The 17,734-nt window shown below is 48.4% G+C and overlaps 1 protein-coding gene across 1 annotated transcript in view; it reads right to left on the bottom strand.

Annotated features, from left to right (window-relative positions):
• ABCC6 (ATP binding cassette subfamily C member 6) overlaps nt 1-17,734 on the bottom strand; it is a 58,398-nt gene that overhangs the window by 16,449 nt on the left and 24,215 nt on the right. Inside the window, exons 15-22 of the mRNA XM_065892120.1 lie at nt 15,736-15,811; nt 13,865-13,991; nt 13,534-13,710; nt 11,163-11,330; nt 10,223-10,397; nt 8,886-8,961; nt 6,541-6,661; nt 4,779-4,986 (exon numbers count right to left, since the gene is read on the bottom strand). Of these exons, the coding sequence (XP_065748192.1) occupies nt 4,779-4,986; nt 6,541-6,661; nt 8,886-8,961; nt 10,223-10,397; nt 11,163-11,330; nt 13,534-13,710; nt 13,865-13,991; nt 15,736-15,811 (1,128 nt within the window). The remainder of the gene's footprint in view (nt 1-4,778; nt 4,987-6,540; nt 6,662-8,885; nt 8,962-10,222; nt 10,398-11,162; nt 11,331-13,533; nt 13,711-13,864; nt 13,992-15,735; nt 15,812-17,734) is intronic.

Raw genomic sequence — 17,734 nt, 5'->3', positions numbered from 1 at the left:
AAAAATAACCCCAAAATAATGAACAAAATGGCAGTAAGTACATTAAATGTAAATGGACTAAGTGCTCCGATCAAAAGACATAGAGTGGCTGAGTGGATATAAAAAAAGACCCACATGTATGCTGCCTACAAGAGACTCATTTTAGACCTAAAGACACACACAGATTGAAAGTGAGGGGATGGAAAAAGCTATTCCATGCAAGTGGAAATGATTATAATAGATGACTATGAACAATTATATGCCAATAAAATGGACAACCTAGAAGAAATGGACAAATTCCTGGAAATGTACAACCTCCCAAGACTGAACAGGAAGAAATAGAAAATATGAACAGACCAAATACCAGGAATGAAATTGAATAAGTAAAAAAAAAAAAAAAAAAGTCCAGGACCAGATGTTCCAGACTCTTTAGAGACAAGTTAACACATATCCTTATCAAACTATTCAAAATTGCAGAGGAACGAACACTTCCAAAATCATTCTACAAGGCCAGCATCATCCAGATACCAAAATCAGACAAAGATAGGACAAAAAAAGAAAATTACAGGCCAACATCACTGGTGAACATAAATGCAAAAATTCTCAACAAAATATTTGCAAACCAAATTCAACAATACATTAAAAGGACCATACACCATGATCAAGTGGGATTTATCCCAGGGATGCAAAGATGGTTTAATATCCACAAAGCAAGCAATGTGATACACCACATTAACAAACTGAAGAATAAAAATCACACGATCATCTCAATAGGTATGGAAAAACCATTTGACAAACTACAACATCCATTTATGATAAAAATTCTCAACAAAGTAGAGGGAATACACCTCAACATAACAAAGGCCATACACAACAAGCCCACAGCTAACATCATACACAGTGTTGAAAAGCTCAAAGCATTTACTCTAGAGTCAGTAACAAGACAAGGATGCCCATTATCACCATTTTTATTCAACGTAATATTGGAAGTCTTAACCACAGCAATTAGACAAGAAAAAGAAATAAAAGGAGTCCAAATTGGAAAGGAAGAAGTAACACTCACCATTTAGAGATGACATGATACTATACATAGAAAATCCTAAAGATGCCACCAAAAAACTACTAGAACCCAACAATGAATTCAGTAAAGTTGCAGAATACAAATTTAATATACAGAAATATGTTGCATTTCTATACACTAACAGTGAACTATTAGAAAGGAACTTAACAATCCCATTTACAGTTGCATCAAAAAGAATAAAATATCTCAGAATAAATCTAGCTAAGGAGGTAAAAGACCTTTACTTGGAAAACTGTAAGACACTGTTGAAAGAAATTGAAGATGACACAGATGGAAAGATATACCATACTCATGGATTGGAAGAATTAATATTGTTAAAATCCTCATACTACCCAAGGTAATCAACAGGTTCAATGCAATCCCTATCAAAATATCAATGGCATTTTTCACAGAATTAGAAAAAAATAATTCTAAAATTTGTATGGAAACACAGAAGATCCTGAATGGCCAAAACAATTTTGAGAAAGAAGAATAAAGCTGGAGGTATCACACTCCCTGATTTCGAACTATATTACAAAGCTACAGTCATCAAAACCATATGGTACTGGCACAAAAACAGACACACAGATCAATGGAACAGAATAGAGAGCCCAGAAATAAACCCACATTATATGGGCAATTAATCTACAAAAAAATATGCAAGAATATACAATGGGGAAAAGACAGCCTCTTCAATATTACTCAGCCATAAAAAGGAAGGAAACTGGGTCATTTGTAGAGACATGGATGGACCTAGAGACTGTCATACAGAGTGAAGTAAGTCAGAAAGAGAAAAACAAATATCGTATATTAACACATATATGTGGAATCTAGAAAAATGGTACAGATGAACTGGTGTTTGCAAGGCAGAAATAGAGACACAGATGTAAAGAACAAACGTATGGACACCAAGAGGGGAAAGCAGAGGATGGGGGTGGGGGTGGGATGAATTGGGAGATTGGGATTGACATATATACACTAATATGTATAAAATAGATAACTAATAAGAACTTGCTGTATAGCACAGGGAACTCTACTTCACTGTACAGGAGAAACTAACACAACATTGTAAAACAACTATACCCCAATTAAAAAAAAAACATAAGGTTGGATTGGATTAAAAAAAAAAAAAGACAGCCTCTTCAATAAATGGTACTGGGAAACATGGACACTACATGCAAACGAATCAAACTGGTACATGAAAAAGAATCAAACTGGACTGCTCTCTCATACCATATACAAAAATAAATTCAAAATGGATTAAAGGCTTAAACATAAGACCTGAAACCATAAAACTTTTAGAAGAAAACAGGCAGTATGCTCTTTGACATTGGCCTTAGTAATATTTTTTTGAATATGTTCCCTCAGGCAAGAAAACAAAAGCAAAAATAAATAAATGGGACTACATTAAACTAAAAGGCTTTTGCACAGTGACGTAAACTATTAAGAAAATGAAAAAATCAGCCGACTGAATGGGAGAAGTTATTTGCAAATGATATATCTGATAAGGGATTAATATCCAAAATATACAAATAACTCATACAACTCAACATCAGAAAATCAAACAACCCAATTAAAAAATGGGCAGAGGATCTGAATGGACATTTTTTTCAAAGATGACATACAGATGGTCAACAGGTACATGAAAAGATACTCAACATCACTAGTCATCAGGGAAATGTAAATCAAACCACAATGAGATATCATCTCACACCTGTCAGAATGGCTATTATCAAAAAGACAACAAATAACAAGTGTTGGTGAGGATGTGCAGAAAAGAGAACCCTCATGCACTGTTGGTGGGAATGTAAACTAGGGCAGCCACTATGGAAAGCTGTATGGGGATTCCTCAAAAAATTAAAAATAGAACTACCATGCAATCCAGCAATTCCACTTCTGGATATTTATCCAAAGAAAATGCAAACACTAATTTGAAAAGATACATGCACCCGTATGTTCACTGCAGCAGTATTTACAATAGCCAAGATATGGAAGAAACATAAGTACCCACTGACAGATGAGTGGATATAGAAGAGGTGGTATATATACAATGGAATATTCCTCAGCCATAAAAAAGAAAGGAAATATTGCCATTTGTGACAACATGGGTGGACCTAGAAGGTATTATGCTAAGTGAAATAAGTCAGAGAAACACAAATAACTGTATAATTTCACTTATATGTAGAATCTAAAAAACAAATGAACAAGCATAACTAAACAGAAACAGAGTCATAGATACAGAGAAAAAACATGTGGTTGCCAGAAGGAAGGAGCAAAATAGGTGAGGGAGACTAAAAGGTACAAATTTCCATTTGCAAAATAAATGGGTCAGATGTATGAAATATATAGTGTGGGGGAATACAGTAAATAATTACATAATATCTTTTCATGGTGACGGATCGTAACTAGACTTAGGTGGTCATCATCTTGAAATGTAGAGAAATATCGAATTGCTATGTGTGTAACAGGAACTAACATTGTGTTGTATGTCAATTATACTTCAAAACCAAACAAACTCATAGATCAGATTTGTGATTACCAGAGGCAGGGGAGTGCGGGGAGGGGGAACTGGATGAAGGCCGTCAAAAGGTACAAACTTGCAGTTATAAGATAACTAAGCACTAGGAGTGTAATGTATAACATGATAAATATGATAAACACTGCTGTGTGTTATGTATGAAAGTTAAGAGAGTAAATCCTAAAAGTTCTCATCACAAGGAAATGTTTTTTCTATTTCTGTAATTTCGTATTTATATGAGATGACGGATGTTCACTAAACTCACTGTGGTCATCATTTCGTGATGTATGTAAAGCCAAATCATTATGCTCTACATCTTAAACTCACACAGTGCTGTAAGTCAACTATAGCAACAAAACTGGGACAAAATATTATGGTATACAACTCAGGAAAAAAGACTCTGTGGTATTGGTGAAAGAATAGACAACTAGATCAGTGAAACGGAGATGAATAGGTGGAGTACAGAGAATTTTAGGGCAGTGAAACTATTCTGTATGATACTGTAACAGTGGATATATGTCATTATACATTTGTCCATCCCATGGAATATACAACACCAAGAGTGAACCCTGATGAAAACTGCAGACTTTGGCTAACTAGGATGTGTGGATATAGGTTCATTTGTAACAGATGTACCACTCTGGTGGGGGGATGTTGGTAATGACGGAGGTTATAGATGAGTAGGGAAATCTCTGTACCTTCTGCTCAATTTTGCTGTGAATGTAAAACTGCTCTAAAAAAATAAATCTATTTTTTAAAAAGGAAGAGAAGATGGGAGGAGATGATGGTGGGGATGTGATGCAGGGCTCTACCTCCTCTGGGGCATGGGGGTCGGGCAGTGGCAGAAGCGTGGGATTGGGGTGGGGTGCTGGAAGTCACCAGCAGTCAGACTTGGGGCTGTCCTCAGCTTGGGAGAGGGGCAGAGTCCAGTGGACCTGCTGCCCCACCTAAGTGCTCAGCTGCCCCAGCATCTGGAGGCCAAGATTCTGCCTTTGCTGATGAGGCTGGAAGAGACTCTGAGGCTTCTGTAAAAGTAGGGATGTGCCCTGTCCCCCACTTCCCCAGCCCCATCTTAAGGATGCAGGTCTGTGTTTGGACCCAGGACATTTGCACAGATGTTCAGGAAGGACAGGGCGAGCCAGGGAGGTGTGGGCGAAGGAGCCCTGAGAAACCCTCGGGTGGAGCTGGAGGATGGAGAGTGAGGAAGGCTGGCAAGGGTACCTTGGAGGCAGCCCAGGAGCCCAAAGACCCAGCCCCGCAGGGCTGCGTGAGTCTGCCGTCCGTCCACGGTGGGGTCATCTGCCCACAGGCTCAGCCAGTAGCCACGGCAGAAGGAGGCCACTTGCTGGCATAGGAAGAGGAAAAGTGCATGGAGGCAGAGCGGGGTGCCCACAGCTCGTAGGTAGGTCAGGTACATGGTAGCCTTCACCTGTAGCACACGTAGGAGAGATGGGGGCAGAGAGACACCCCAGGGGGAGAGAGGAGAGGCCAGGTGGGGCCCCCAAAACTTGCCAGTGGGGCAGATGGAACCACCACGCAGTACCTCCCACCTGGAGCATCCTCTCCCCTCCAGGCCCGCCCAGCCTCAGGACCCCCTTCCTCTATGGCTCCCAGATGGCAGTGGGAGCCTTAAAGGGGACAGGCTGTGGCACTTTCTGAGTTTGGAGTGATTTATTGAACACCTACTATGGGACAAGCATGTGTCTCCATCCTCATCATAATTCCCACCTGACAGATAGGGAAACTGAGGCACAGAGAGGTTAAGCCACTTGTTTAAAGTCTGGTTCCTACAAATCTGAAATTCTCCATGCAGCTGCAGCCAGAGTGAACTTTTGAAAACATCCACTTGCTGTTGAAAACATCTTGCTGTTGCTAACCTGCCCTGGACTTTCTCTTGCTCTGAGGAGAAATTCTAAACCTCTTGTACACTCTTTCACCTTACCGTCTACGCACTATCCGCTGGTTTCATGGGATCCCTTTCTTTTCTCTGGCACCCTAAGCTCCTTCTCACCTCAGAGTCTCTGCCCCTGCTGTTCCCTCTGCCTGGAATGCTCCTGCCCCTGCTCTTTCCATGGCTACTTCTTTCGCATCCTTCAGGGCTGTCAAATGTCACTCCTCAGAGCATCCTATCCAAGCAGGTCCCTGATCCTTGGTCGGTCCCTGTCTCATCACTTTCTTTATTTTGTTTATAGCATTTATCACTACCTGATATCACCTTGCTTATTAGCATAATTGTTTTCTCACTCTCTCCCCTGCCCCCCACCACTAGCCTGCAAGCTCCACCAAGGCAGAAACTTGGTCTGGCACACAGTGGGGGTTCTGTAAATGTCTTCTGGATGGATGAGTAGGTGGATGGTTGAGTGGGCGAATGGGTGAGTAAATGGGTAGGTGGGTGGGTGGATGAATAAATGAGTGGGTCTGTAGGAGGGTGGGGGGATAAATGAGCGGATGGATGGATGGATGGCAGGGTGGCAGATGGGTGGATGGTTGTGTGAGATGGATAGAAGAGTGAGTAGATGGGTAGGTGGATGGATGGGTGAGTGGGATGGATGGGTGAATAGGTGCAAAGGTAAATGGATGGATGGATGAATGAGTAGGTAGGTGGGTGAATGGGTGGGGGATGGGTGGACAAAGCAGCATAGGAGAGAAGTAGTACAAGTTTCAGATTCAGACTGTCCTAGGTTTGAGTCCCAAGTTGGTCACTTGCTAGCTGTGAGAACACAAACAAATGTCTAAACTCTTTAAGAACCCAGTTTCTTCATCTCTAAAATGGAGCTATCACCATCTGATTTTAGGGTGGTTGTGGGCATTAAGAAGTATGAAGTATCTAGAATCTTACGTGGCACATAGTAGGTGTTCAATAAAGGTGAGTCGTGCCCCCAGCCCCGCCCCCCCAAGTGCTGTATCTCTTGGGAGGTCCTGAGTCCCCAGGGGCAGCAGTGGCAGTGGATGTGGAGGGGGGGAGGGAGCAGCGGGTGGTTACCCTGCCATATTGCATGCTGTCCTCTCCTTTTGGCTGTCCTGCCCCCTCAGGATCATCTAGGGGAACCCCTGTCTGGGCCTCTGAAGTGGCGCTGTCCTTCTCAGGGACTAACTTCATGGACCTGTCATTTAGAGGAAATGAGGACAAATCAGTGTCTCTCTTTGTGGGGTGTATATGCCCAACCCTCATGGCCACTGGAAGCCACTGAGCCACTCTTTCATTCAACTAACGTACTGAGCACCAACTAGGTGCCATGCCCCAGTCCTCCCTCTGTGGTGCCCAGCTAGATGCCACCTATCACCCCAGAGTCAGGCAAGCCCGTTCTTCCGACGCCATCTCACTGAATGAACTTATTTGCCAACTTTGGAACTTGGTTTTCATTTTGTTCTAAGCTTTGCTGCAATCACTTTGCACCTGCTCTTTATTCTCAGATTTGTCAGTCCAGGTTTGCAGGAAGTCAGCGTTGCACAATTCAGATGCTGAAGATTTCTTGAATGTTCCTTTTATCTGTGGCTGAGTAGGCTGACAGCCTTAAATGTGAATTACCATCTGCTAACTGTGAAACCCTGGGCAGCTGACAATCTCTCTGTGCCTCAGTTTCCTCAGGTGTAAAATGGGGATAATCTATGTCTCTCTGGCTGCCTATCTGTCTGTCTATCTGTCAATCAGTCTATTTATTCACCTATCCATCTTTGTGATATTGTGATTTATGTTAAGAAATATATACTTGGTCTTTGACCCCATCCCTGGCACAGAGTTCCTAAAACCCTTGTAAATTCCTAAGTGATAAGAGCCCTAGAAGCATCTTTTGTTCTACTGAGGTGACTCTGGGTGGGCTCCTGGATGGCTCCTGGTTGGGGGCTGGTCATCAGAACGACTAAGCCATGACTAGAAGCTTGGAATTTTCAGCCCCACCCGCATTCTCCAGAGAGGGAAGAGGGGCTGGAAATGGAGTTAATAACGGATCATGCCCACACGAGGAAGCCTCCATAAAACCCCAACAGTATGGGATTCTGGGTGCTTGCAGGTTAGCGGACACATCCACATACCCAGAGGTTGATACACCAAGCTCCACGGGGACAGAAGCTCCTGCATGTGGGACCCTCCCAGACCTCGTCCTGTGAATCTCCTCAGCTGGCTCTTCTGTCTCCTTTGTCACATCCTTTAATAAACTGCCGAATGTACGTGTTTCCCTGAGTTCTGTGAGCTGTTCTAGCAAATCACTTGAACTCGAGGAGGGGGTGATGCAAACCCCCATTTTGTCCCCAAGTAGGACAGAAGTTGTGGGAAGCCTGGAGACCTACTACTTGCAATTGGCATCTGAAGTGGGGGGAGCAGACTTGAGGGACTGAGCCCTTAACCTGTGGGATCTGACATCTCCAGATAGACAGCGTCAGAACTGAGTTGTGGAGAATTGCTTGGTGTGAAGGTTTGCGGGGGGGCAGGGGGCACCCATCTGGTGTCAGAGTGAACGTTGTAGTTGTGTGAGAGTAATGGAGAGAAAGAGGGAAGACTAGCAGGTTTTTCCAATACAATATTTATCTACCTACATCCATCTGTCTATGAACTCTACCTATCATCTATCTGTCTATTCATCCATTCATCATCTATCTGTTTGTCTGTCACCCTATTTGTCTACCTACCTACTTACCTCTCTACCTATTATCTACCTATCTGGTCTTACTTAGGATACTGTGCACTGTGAAGATGGTGGGCCGGTCCAGTGTGTGGCCCAGGAGTACTCTGGCTGGCTAGCTGGGATGGGAGGAACTGGGGCCCAACCTCAGGGACCGAGGCCCTCCGGTTCCCCCTGCAGTTCCCTAACAGCTGGCACTTAAGCTCACACTCTCTGGTTCCCAGTGGTCTGTTGTTCTGTTTCACAAGGTCACTTTCCACAAAAAGGGAGAGCACAGGAGTCCAGCTATGGCCTGGCTATAGGGGGCAGCAGGCCTCCTCCTGGTGGCCCCCACCAGCACCAAGCAATGCTGATGTCCTTCAGAGCATGAATGACAGGGCCTGGCACGGACATTAACAACTATGGCGTGGATCCTTCTTTGGAGCTGGCCCTGCCCCACTCCAGCCATGACAACTCTGATAAACTTTAAGGGATTCATCACATCTGAGGGCAAACTGGTCATCCTGTGAACAGAACATGTGGGGACTTAATCATTGTGGCTAATTGATTGTCAAATAGTCTCTGGTGAATTATCCCACGGCTGAGCCCCATGGTGGGTCTTAAGCAGATGTTCAATCCAGAATGGTTGAGATGCAGGTGGTGACACAGCCGCCTTGCTTCAGCCTCAGCTTTTGTGCCCTCCCCAAGCTCTGCACCAGAGCAAACTCACCTCTCTGGTCCACCCTCAGGCCTCCCACCTCCAGCAGAGCCTCTGCGGTCCTTGGCACTGGCCGGGGGTTCTGTTTCTGCAAGGTCAAGGGAGCCGTGTCACTCTATGGGGGTTGGTACCTCGGGGTCCGGATGCCAGCTTTGACACCCATGGGCTGTGCAGCCTCCACTCGCTGAGCATCCATTTTCTCTGATCTGCCTCCTCCCCCCTCTCTCCATCCTCCCCGGGTTCTTCCAGGAACATTATTCATTCATCCACTTATTCACTTGGCAAATATAATCAAGCATCTGCTATGAACTTGGGGTTGGGAAACAGCAGGAAACACTGCACATAGTCCAAAAGCTCAGGTCTCCCCAATACCCTTGCATAAGCAATTCGTTGTGTCTGCAATGTTCTTTTCCAGGTAGCTCTCACCCAACCTCAGGTGTCATCTCCCCCAGGGAAGGACCCTCCTGCCCACCATCCCCCAAGCCGGAAGGGTTCCATCTTCAAGCTCCAGGGGGTTGACACCGTGAACCAACACTTAGGGTTTTTACCGGGGTAAGCCAGGGCTCAACAGAGGAGGCAGAGCCTGGGACGTGGGACCTGGCTGTGAAACCCCCTCTGTCATGCAGGGGCAGCACACAGCGTGCAGTTGGAGGTTCAAAGCCCAACACTGCCACTTATGAGCCAGGTAAACTTGGACGAGTTCCTTAACTTCTGGGCCTCAGTCCTCATCTGTAAAATGGAGCTAAGTACAGTACTGACCTCATAGGGGCTAAGTGGTGATTAAATGAGTGAATGGAGGGGCCCCTGGCTGTTCTTTGTCACTCACTGTGGCTGCGCTTGGATCACTGACTTCACTTCCAGAACACTGTCATTTTTCCAGTGGGCACTGTGTTCTCTGGATTAGTAGAAGCCCTAGCTGGCATGTTGGGGGCCTCTGGCCTCAAGGCACCAAATGACCTCTTTGCTCAGTCTCTGTAGCAGTTTCAAGCACAGACCCTGGAGTTGAACACACCCAAATTCTAATGTGACCTTGGGCAAATTATTTAACTCCCTTTGGCCTGAGTTGCTCGTCTGAGAAGTGGCAGCCATAATTGCAGGGGTCCCCCAGGGGTGTTGTGGAGACCACATGAGACAATGCATGTTTATAGAAGCACTTAGCACAGCCCCTGGCTCACAGAAGGTGCCACGGGCTCTTACTGGGGGCTGGGTGGCCTTGTGGGAGAGGCGTCTGCCCCCAGGCCTGGGCCTGCAGGGAGGGTGTGGCCAGAGTGCCCCACTGGCCAGTGGGATCTGTGGAACCTTCTCCCCGAGGGTGACAGAAGCCAGGCACAGAGTAGCCCTGCCAGTACCTCCTTCTCCTCCATCTCCTGGCTGTCTGGCTCCATCCAGAAGGCCCGCCAGGGTCCCCTTCCTGTGCAGAAGCTCCTGGAAGGAACCCATCTCTGTAATGGCCCCATCTTCCAGCACCACGATCCAATCAGCCTGGGGCAGGACGTGGAGCGCGTGGGTGACGAGAATCCGTGTCTGGGCAGGAAGGGATGGAATTTACACTCGTGTGCTTGACCACTGTTCCAGAGCTGGGGGAATGGGCTGGGAGTGTCCTGGGGCTCAGAGTGGGGAAAGCTCTCCTTCTTGTGCTCCTGCCCTTTTTCTCAAAAATAGCATGTCCCAACAGTGAAATAAAGGGACTCCTTCAACCTGTCTCAAAACCAGAAGACACGGAGTTCAACTGAACGTGGCCAGTGACCTGAGGCAGAGCTGTGGTAGTTTAACCACAGACCCAGAAGCAAGAAATGACTGCTCGGACTTCCCTGGTGGTGCAGTGGTTAAGAATATGCCTGCCAATGCAGGAGACACGGGTTTGATCCCTGGTCTGCGAAGATCCCACATGCCACGGAGCAACAAAGCCCATGTGCCACAACTACTGAGCCTGTGCTCTAGGACTTACGTGCCATAACTACTGAAGCCTGTGCACCTAGAGCCTGTGCTCCGCAACAAGAGAAGCCACCACAATGAGAAGCCTGTGCACTGCAACAAAGAGTAGCCCCCGCTCACTGCAACTAGAGAAAGCCCGCGCAGCAATGAAGACCCAGCACAGCCAACAAAAGAAATGACTGCTGCTGTGAGCCACTGACATTTGGGGGTTGTTTGTTATGCAGCACTGTCACAGCAAAAGCTGACCATTACAAAGAGGAACACTGGATTCATGGAGAATGGTGGTAAGCAGACTTGGGTTAGGACTTTCTCTGCCTTTGCTCTATGCCCTCTGAGACATTTTCCCAAACTTACCGTTCCCTGGAGCAGCCCATCAGGCCCAATGACCTGTTTGAAGACATGCTGGCCGACATGGGCATCCAGGGCTGCCAGGGGGTCATCCAGCAGGTACACAGCAGCCTTCCTGTACACAGCCCGGGCCAGGCTCAGCCGCTGCTTCTGGCCCCCAGAGAGATTCATGCCCTGTGGCCATAAGAGAGAGACAGGGACCTGAGTCTACGCCTGCTGGGTGAAGCTGGTGTGACAGGGGCCAGGTCTGCTCATCAAAGTGAGCTATGGCTCATGGTGCCTGTCCTCTAGGGCCACCTCCAGCTTGAAACACTTGCTCTCAAACCAACATCCCCCCCAGCTTCCACCCTGCCTGGCTTCTCCCCTTTCCAGACAAGCTTCCTGCACCCACTGCTCCCTCCACTTGAGTCTGGCTTCTGTTCCCATTTCTCCACTGATGCAGCCTTCCTCAAGGACATTGGTCACTCCCCTGTTGCCTAATCCAGTGGTAGCTTTTCAGTCCTTATGTTCTTATTTCCTTCCTTCCTTCTTTTCTTTTCTTTTCTTTTCTTTTTTCTTCCTTCCTCCCTTCCTCTCTTCCTCTCTTCCTTCCTTTTGTTCTTTCACTTATTCATTCATTCCACTCATATTTACTGCATGGCTATTATGTACCCAGCAGTGTTCTAGGCTCTGGGGGCACAACAATGAACAAAACCTCATCCCTGCTTTCATGGATCCTTCACTCTAATGAGGGTGGGGTGGGATAGAGATAATCAATAAACAAACACATAAAATGTTATCACCTATCAGATGGTGTTATACACCATGAAGAATAATAGAGCAGGGGAAGGGTGTAGGGTGTACTGGCGTGAGCAGGGTTGCTGTGCTGGGTAAGGTGGTCAGGGAAAGCTACTCTCCACTAAGAGACTTGACGGGATGAACCATGTGAACTCCTGAGAAACAGCTTTACAAGCAGAGAGAACAGCAGGTGCAAAGGCCCTGAGGTAGGAGCATACTTTGGGTGTTCCAGGAACATCGTGGAGATCCATGTGGCTGGAGAGAAGCAGGAAAGAGGGAGCATGATGGGAGATGAAGTCAGAGATAAGTGGGGTCAGATCGTGGGGGTGCGCCTTGTCAGTGATGGTCAGCACTGTGGTTATGACTCTGAGGGGATGGGGAGACCTGGAGGGTTCTGAGCAGACAAAGGACATGAACTGACAGATCTGAAAAGAATCCCTTTGGCTGCTGCACTGGGATTAGCCTGTTAGGGGTGAGGACAGAAACAAGGAGGGCAGCCAGGGGCTCCTGCAGCAATGTGGGGAGAGCTGATGTGGGGACTGGAACATTCTGGATCTGCCTCAAAGGTGGATCCAACAGGATATGCTGATGAATTAGATGTGGGTGTAAGAAAAAGAGAGGAATCGAGGAGGACACCAAGGTTTTGGATCTGAGCTCTGAAAGGATGGAACTTCCACCACCCAGGATGGGGCGAGCTTCGGGGGAGGAGGTAACGGGAAATCACGTTTGGTTTAGGATGTGACACGCTGGACAGACGTAGCCGGCAGCAGGCACCCCCTCCTTCTGATACCCCTTTCCCTTGGCTGCACGACGCCTCATCCTCCTCCCTAGATGTTCCTTCTCAGCTGATCTCTCTGGCTCCTCCAGACCCTTTCCAGGGCCCTCTCTTCTTCCCTAGAGGAAACCTCACCCATTTACTTGACTTAAACTTCCACTATTCCACTCTCAATTCCCTAATCTGGGGGTCAGCAAGTGTTTTCTGTAAAGGATCAGAAAGTAACTACTTAAAGCTTTGTGGGCACACCACCCCACCCCCACTGCCCTGGTCTCTGTCACAACTGCTCATCTCTGCCCTTATCGTGCAAGAGCAGCCATGGACCACAGGTAAATGAATGTGCATGGCTGGGTCCCAATAAAACTTTATTTACAAACCCAGATGGTGGGCCAGATTCGACCTGTGGGTCATAAGTTGCCAATCCCTGCCCAACCCACAGCTCCGGATGCATACATCCTGTTTATTGGACATCTCTGCCCAGACCCTTTGGTGAGGTCCAGAGAGGAGAAGCAGTTTGACCAGTGTCACCCAGAGAGGCGAGGCAGGAGCCTGGATCACCTCATTCCCAGTTGTTGGAGAGCCCCTCACCACCAAGCCCTGCCATGTCTCCCAGCCTCTCCTCGGTCTCTATTTTCAACCATTCACTCATTAATAACTATTTATTGAGTACCTGCTATGTGCTTGGCTCTGAGCTGGGCCCCTTTTCTCCCCTACCTCCCTGCCCCCACCCCAGTGACCCTCCCACCACACCACCCACAGGTCAGGGTGGCAAATGACCCTCAGCCGCCATGCCTCCCTGGCCCAAGAAGGCCCTGAGACCCTCACCTGCTCCCCAGTTTGGGTGTGGACTCCTGCAGGGAAGCTGCCCACGTCTGGCCACAGGGCACAGGCCTCTAGGACCCTCTCCAGCCATGGCAGGTCCAGCTCCTGCCCGAAGCACACGTTGTCTACCACGGACATGTTCTGGACCCAGGCCTCCTGCGGCACGTAAGCCACCGGACCCTAAAACACAAGGAGGCTGATGGGGACGGAGGAGGAACGGTGGGAGCTAGGCTCTTGGTGGTGGTGGAAGGCGGCAGGGAGCTTAGCTGTGAGACGGGGAACGGAGGAGCAGAGACGGGGACATTCCAGCAGACAGGCAGGGGTGCAGCCTCACCTTGATGCTCACGGACCCCTCCACCTTTGACAGCTCCCCAAGGAGGGCGGAGAGCAGGGAGGACTTTCCTGCCCCCACTGGACCGACGACAGCCAGCAGGCAGCCCTGGGGCACCGTAAGGTTGATCCTGGCAACACAGAAGGGGTGACGTGTCCCTGGGTAGGATTCAGCCCGAGTCTGCGCAGAATCAGTGAACCCCAGACAGAGCCAGCCTTGGCTGCTGATGTCACACCTGGGGTCGGGGGGCCGCTAAGAGGATGTCTGGGGGCCATCCTTCCCTCTCCCGATCCCTGTCTGGCTATGCGAGCAGCCATTCTGCATGTGATCATACATGTGCCCACATACGTGCACGCACGTGTGTATGTGCACAGTCACTACACCACACACGCACGCATGCATGCACACAGATGACACAGGCACGCACACATAGGGCACATGTGTCTGTGCACACATATACTACATACACAGACTGCACACACACAGATACCCTCACACAAGTGCACATATGCACACGTGTGTGTACACAGACATGCACACAACATATACACAATCCATGCACACACAAGTGCATGCACACACACAAACATGCTCTCACACACGCCCGTGCATACACACATCTGCACGCACGCATGTACACCTGTGTGTACACATGTACCCGCACTCACACAGGGTTTATTGGGCAGGAGGTTTAACCAGCATCTCCTCTTGCCCAGGTCATTGCCACAAGCTCCTCACCACTCTTCCTGCTTCTGCCCTCCCTCCCCGCCCCTTTCTGTGTCATGCAGTCTGTCCTCCATGCAGGGGCCCAAGGGACCTGTTCAAACCCAAGCCGGCTCATGACACTCCCCCGCTGAAGCCCCCGGCGGTTCCTGTTTCACTCAGGGTAAAAGCTGAGGTCCTAACAATCATGAAGGACACCCAGCATCCCATTGCTGCAGCCATGCTGACTTCCTGCTTCCCAAACACACCTGGGGGGATTGTGCCCTGCAGGTGTCACATAGCAATGTCTAGAGACACTTTCAGTTGTTATACCTGGTGTGGCTGCTGCTGGAATCTAGTGGGTAGATACTGGGGGTTCTGCTAATCACGCTACAGTGCACAGGACAGCCCCCATGACAAAGAACTATCCAGCCCTGAACATCAGCAGTGCTGAGCTGGAGAATCCTGGGTCCAGGCATACTCCTGCCTCAGGACCTTTGCACTTGCTGTTCCCACTGCTTAGAAAGCTCCTCTCCCAGACACGTGCAAGGCTCATTCCTTCCCCACATTTGACCTCTGTTTAAATGCCAAGCCTTCCCTCACCGCACACACCCCTCCTTTGACATCGTGCTCTGCCTCCCGACCCTGATTTCTCATTTGTGCACCCCCCCACCCCCGATCAGAACATCAGCCCCAAGAGCACAGGGTTCTTATCTGTTTTCTTCACTCTATTCCCAGTTCCTAGAACAAGGCCTGGCACATAGCAAGTGCTCAATAAATACAATGAAATGAGCAAATGACAAGAAACACAAATATGGCCCCGGGTGTTTTCTTTCCCTTCACAGGGAGTTTTGGGGTTGGCTGGGGTTTTCTGCCACAGAGACCCAGCCAAATAGTTGGGGGCTGGAGGTGACAATGACCAGTCTGACACAGAAGGCACAGAAGCGCCCACAGCTGACTGGGCCGGGCCTTGGGGCTGCTCTTGGCCAGGCCTCCCTTGGCATCATCGTGACCAGCCTGGGGACCAGAGAGCCATCTCCTCCCTGTTGGGCGAGGCTCAGATGCCCTGTTCCCCCCTCCGTGGGCAGGAGCTCTCCCTTTCCCAGCTTTCCCATCCTCCCCCACTTCATCAACGGCAACAGGAAGGTTGTTACCAGGGAAACCACCTGTACCTGTGCAGGCAGGGAGGGCTTTCCTGGGACCAAGCGAAGGTGCCTTCCTGTATTCTGATGTAATCCTCTCCAGTGGCTGCAGGGCATTAAAGACCAGTTATAAGAGATGCTCCCGGCTGGCCCCCCCTCTAAGAGACCCCCAAGCACCAGGAAATCTATTCCACTAAACAAACTGTCCCTCCACTTACTGGCTTGTGTGTGACCCTGTGGTGGTCATATTCTCTCCCTGCCGGATGGTTATACAACTCAGGGATCAGCAAACCATGGCCCGGGGCCAGATCCTGTCTGCTGCCTATTTTTATAAAGTTTTATTGGAACACAGCCATACCCATTCATTTATGTAGCGCTATGGCTGCTTTCACACTACAAAGGCAAAGGTGAGCAGTTACAACAGAGAACAAAGGGCCTTGGAAAGCCTAAAATATGTACAATTTGGTCCTTCACAGAAAAGGTTAGTGGGCTTCTGATACAATTTATCACCTGATCTGGGACTCTGGAGAGTGAAGGGAGCGTTATTAATTTCACTGGGACCACAGATGTAACCAGGGACATATGGTCTCCCTATGTCCCTGGGTCTCGGATGTTTTATCTATATAATGAGGGAGGAGCCAGATTTAGTGGTTTTGGACACTGAATACACATTTAGAATCACCTGGAAAGATTTTTTAAAACACAAAGCTCTCCATGGCTCAGCCCAAACCAATAAATGAGAATCTCCATGGGGGTGGGGCCTGAGAATCTTACATCTAATGAGCGGTTGACACCCGTTGACACCCCCTGGACTGGATGGTCTCTAGGGGAGGGTTGCAGACAAAATGCAGGACGTCCAGTTACATCTGAATTTGGGATAAACAATGAGGACTTTTTTAGGATAATTATGCCGCCACACATTGCATGGGAGCTACTAAGACTAAGAAAACCTATTTTCTGAGTATGCGATATTCAAATTTAACTGGGAGTCCTATGTTTTTCTTTGTGAGTCTGGCTACCCTACTCTGGGGTCTTGTCTTTTCTTAATGGTCTGGGGTGTGGGGATGCTTCTCCATTTCCCCATCTGTAAAATGGGTGGGTCATAGAGGTATCCACCCCATATTGCTGGGTGAGGAGCGAGGGGGTCACCACTAAGTAAAGCACTTTGAATGTGCTGGCTCGTGGTAAACACTTGGTCAACATTAGCTGTCGGTGTCTGTGTTCATCTCACTGTCACACACCTTTGGGGGAACAGCAGGGACTGAGACTGGGGGGGCGGTATGAGGCTCTGGCCGCAGGCAGGTGACCAGGTGTGTCAAAGTCATGACTCAAATAACCCTTAGGGGTCTCTGGTCCAGGGTCCGTGGGGCCCTCCTGTGGGGATAAAGGCACGACATCACGGACCCTAAGCTATTTATTGGGCAGCTCCTGAGACCGGGGACCTGCTCTCTTTTGGTGGCCCTCAGGGTGATCCTGGTGGAGGTGGGGTGACACAGTGGGGAACGGAGCCGGCAGTGGGGGAGTTACTGCCCAGGGCCACACAGCTGGGTGAGGCAGACCTGGGATTTGAATGCAGAGCCCACCTCTGAATGCCCACATCACACTGATTTGGCTGAACAAAGCTTTGCCCAGCTGAAAACGTGCCCAGAGCTGTGAGGAGCCTCGGAAACAGCAATTTTGGGTTATTTAGAGGCTTCTTTGCTGACTTCTGTGGGGTTTTCTCCTAATAATAATTCTAACTAAAATGCACTGAATGCTGACTTTGTGCAAGGCCCTCCTCTAACTGCGATGCTTCAAAGGACTCATTTAACTCTCACAACAATCCTATGCAGAGGTGCTGTGATGACCATCATGTCCATTTTGCAGATGGGAACACTGAGGCTCAGAGAGATTAATAACTGGCCAAGGTCACCCATGTTGGGGTCAGTGCTGGAGCCAGAGTTTGGATTCAGGCACCAATGTCACAGGATATACTTCTAATCACCATGTGGGTGACTTCTAGGTAAGCAGCTTGATGCTTTCTTAGGTA

The sequence above is a fragment of the Phocoena phocoena genome, chromosome 15, assembly GCF_963924675.1.
Source record: "Phocoena phocoena chromosome 15, mPhoPho1.1, whole genome shotgun sequence".
Classification (NCBI taxonomy): Eukaryota; Metazoa; Chordata; class Mammalia; order Artiodactyla; family Phocoenidae; genus Phocoena; species Phocoena phocoena.
This window is presented reverse-complemented; position numbering and strand designations above follow the sequence as displayed.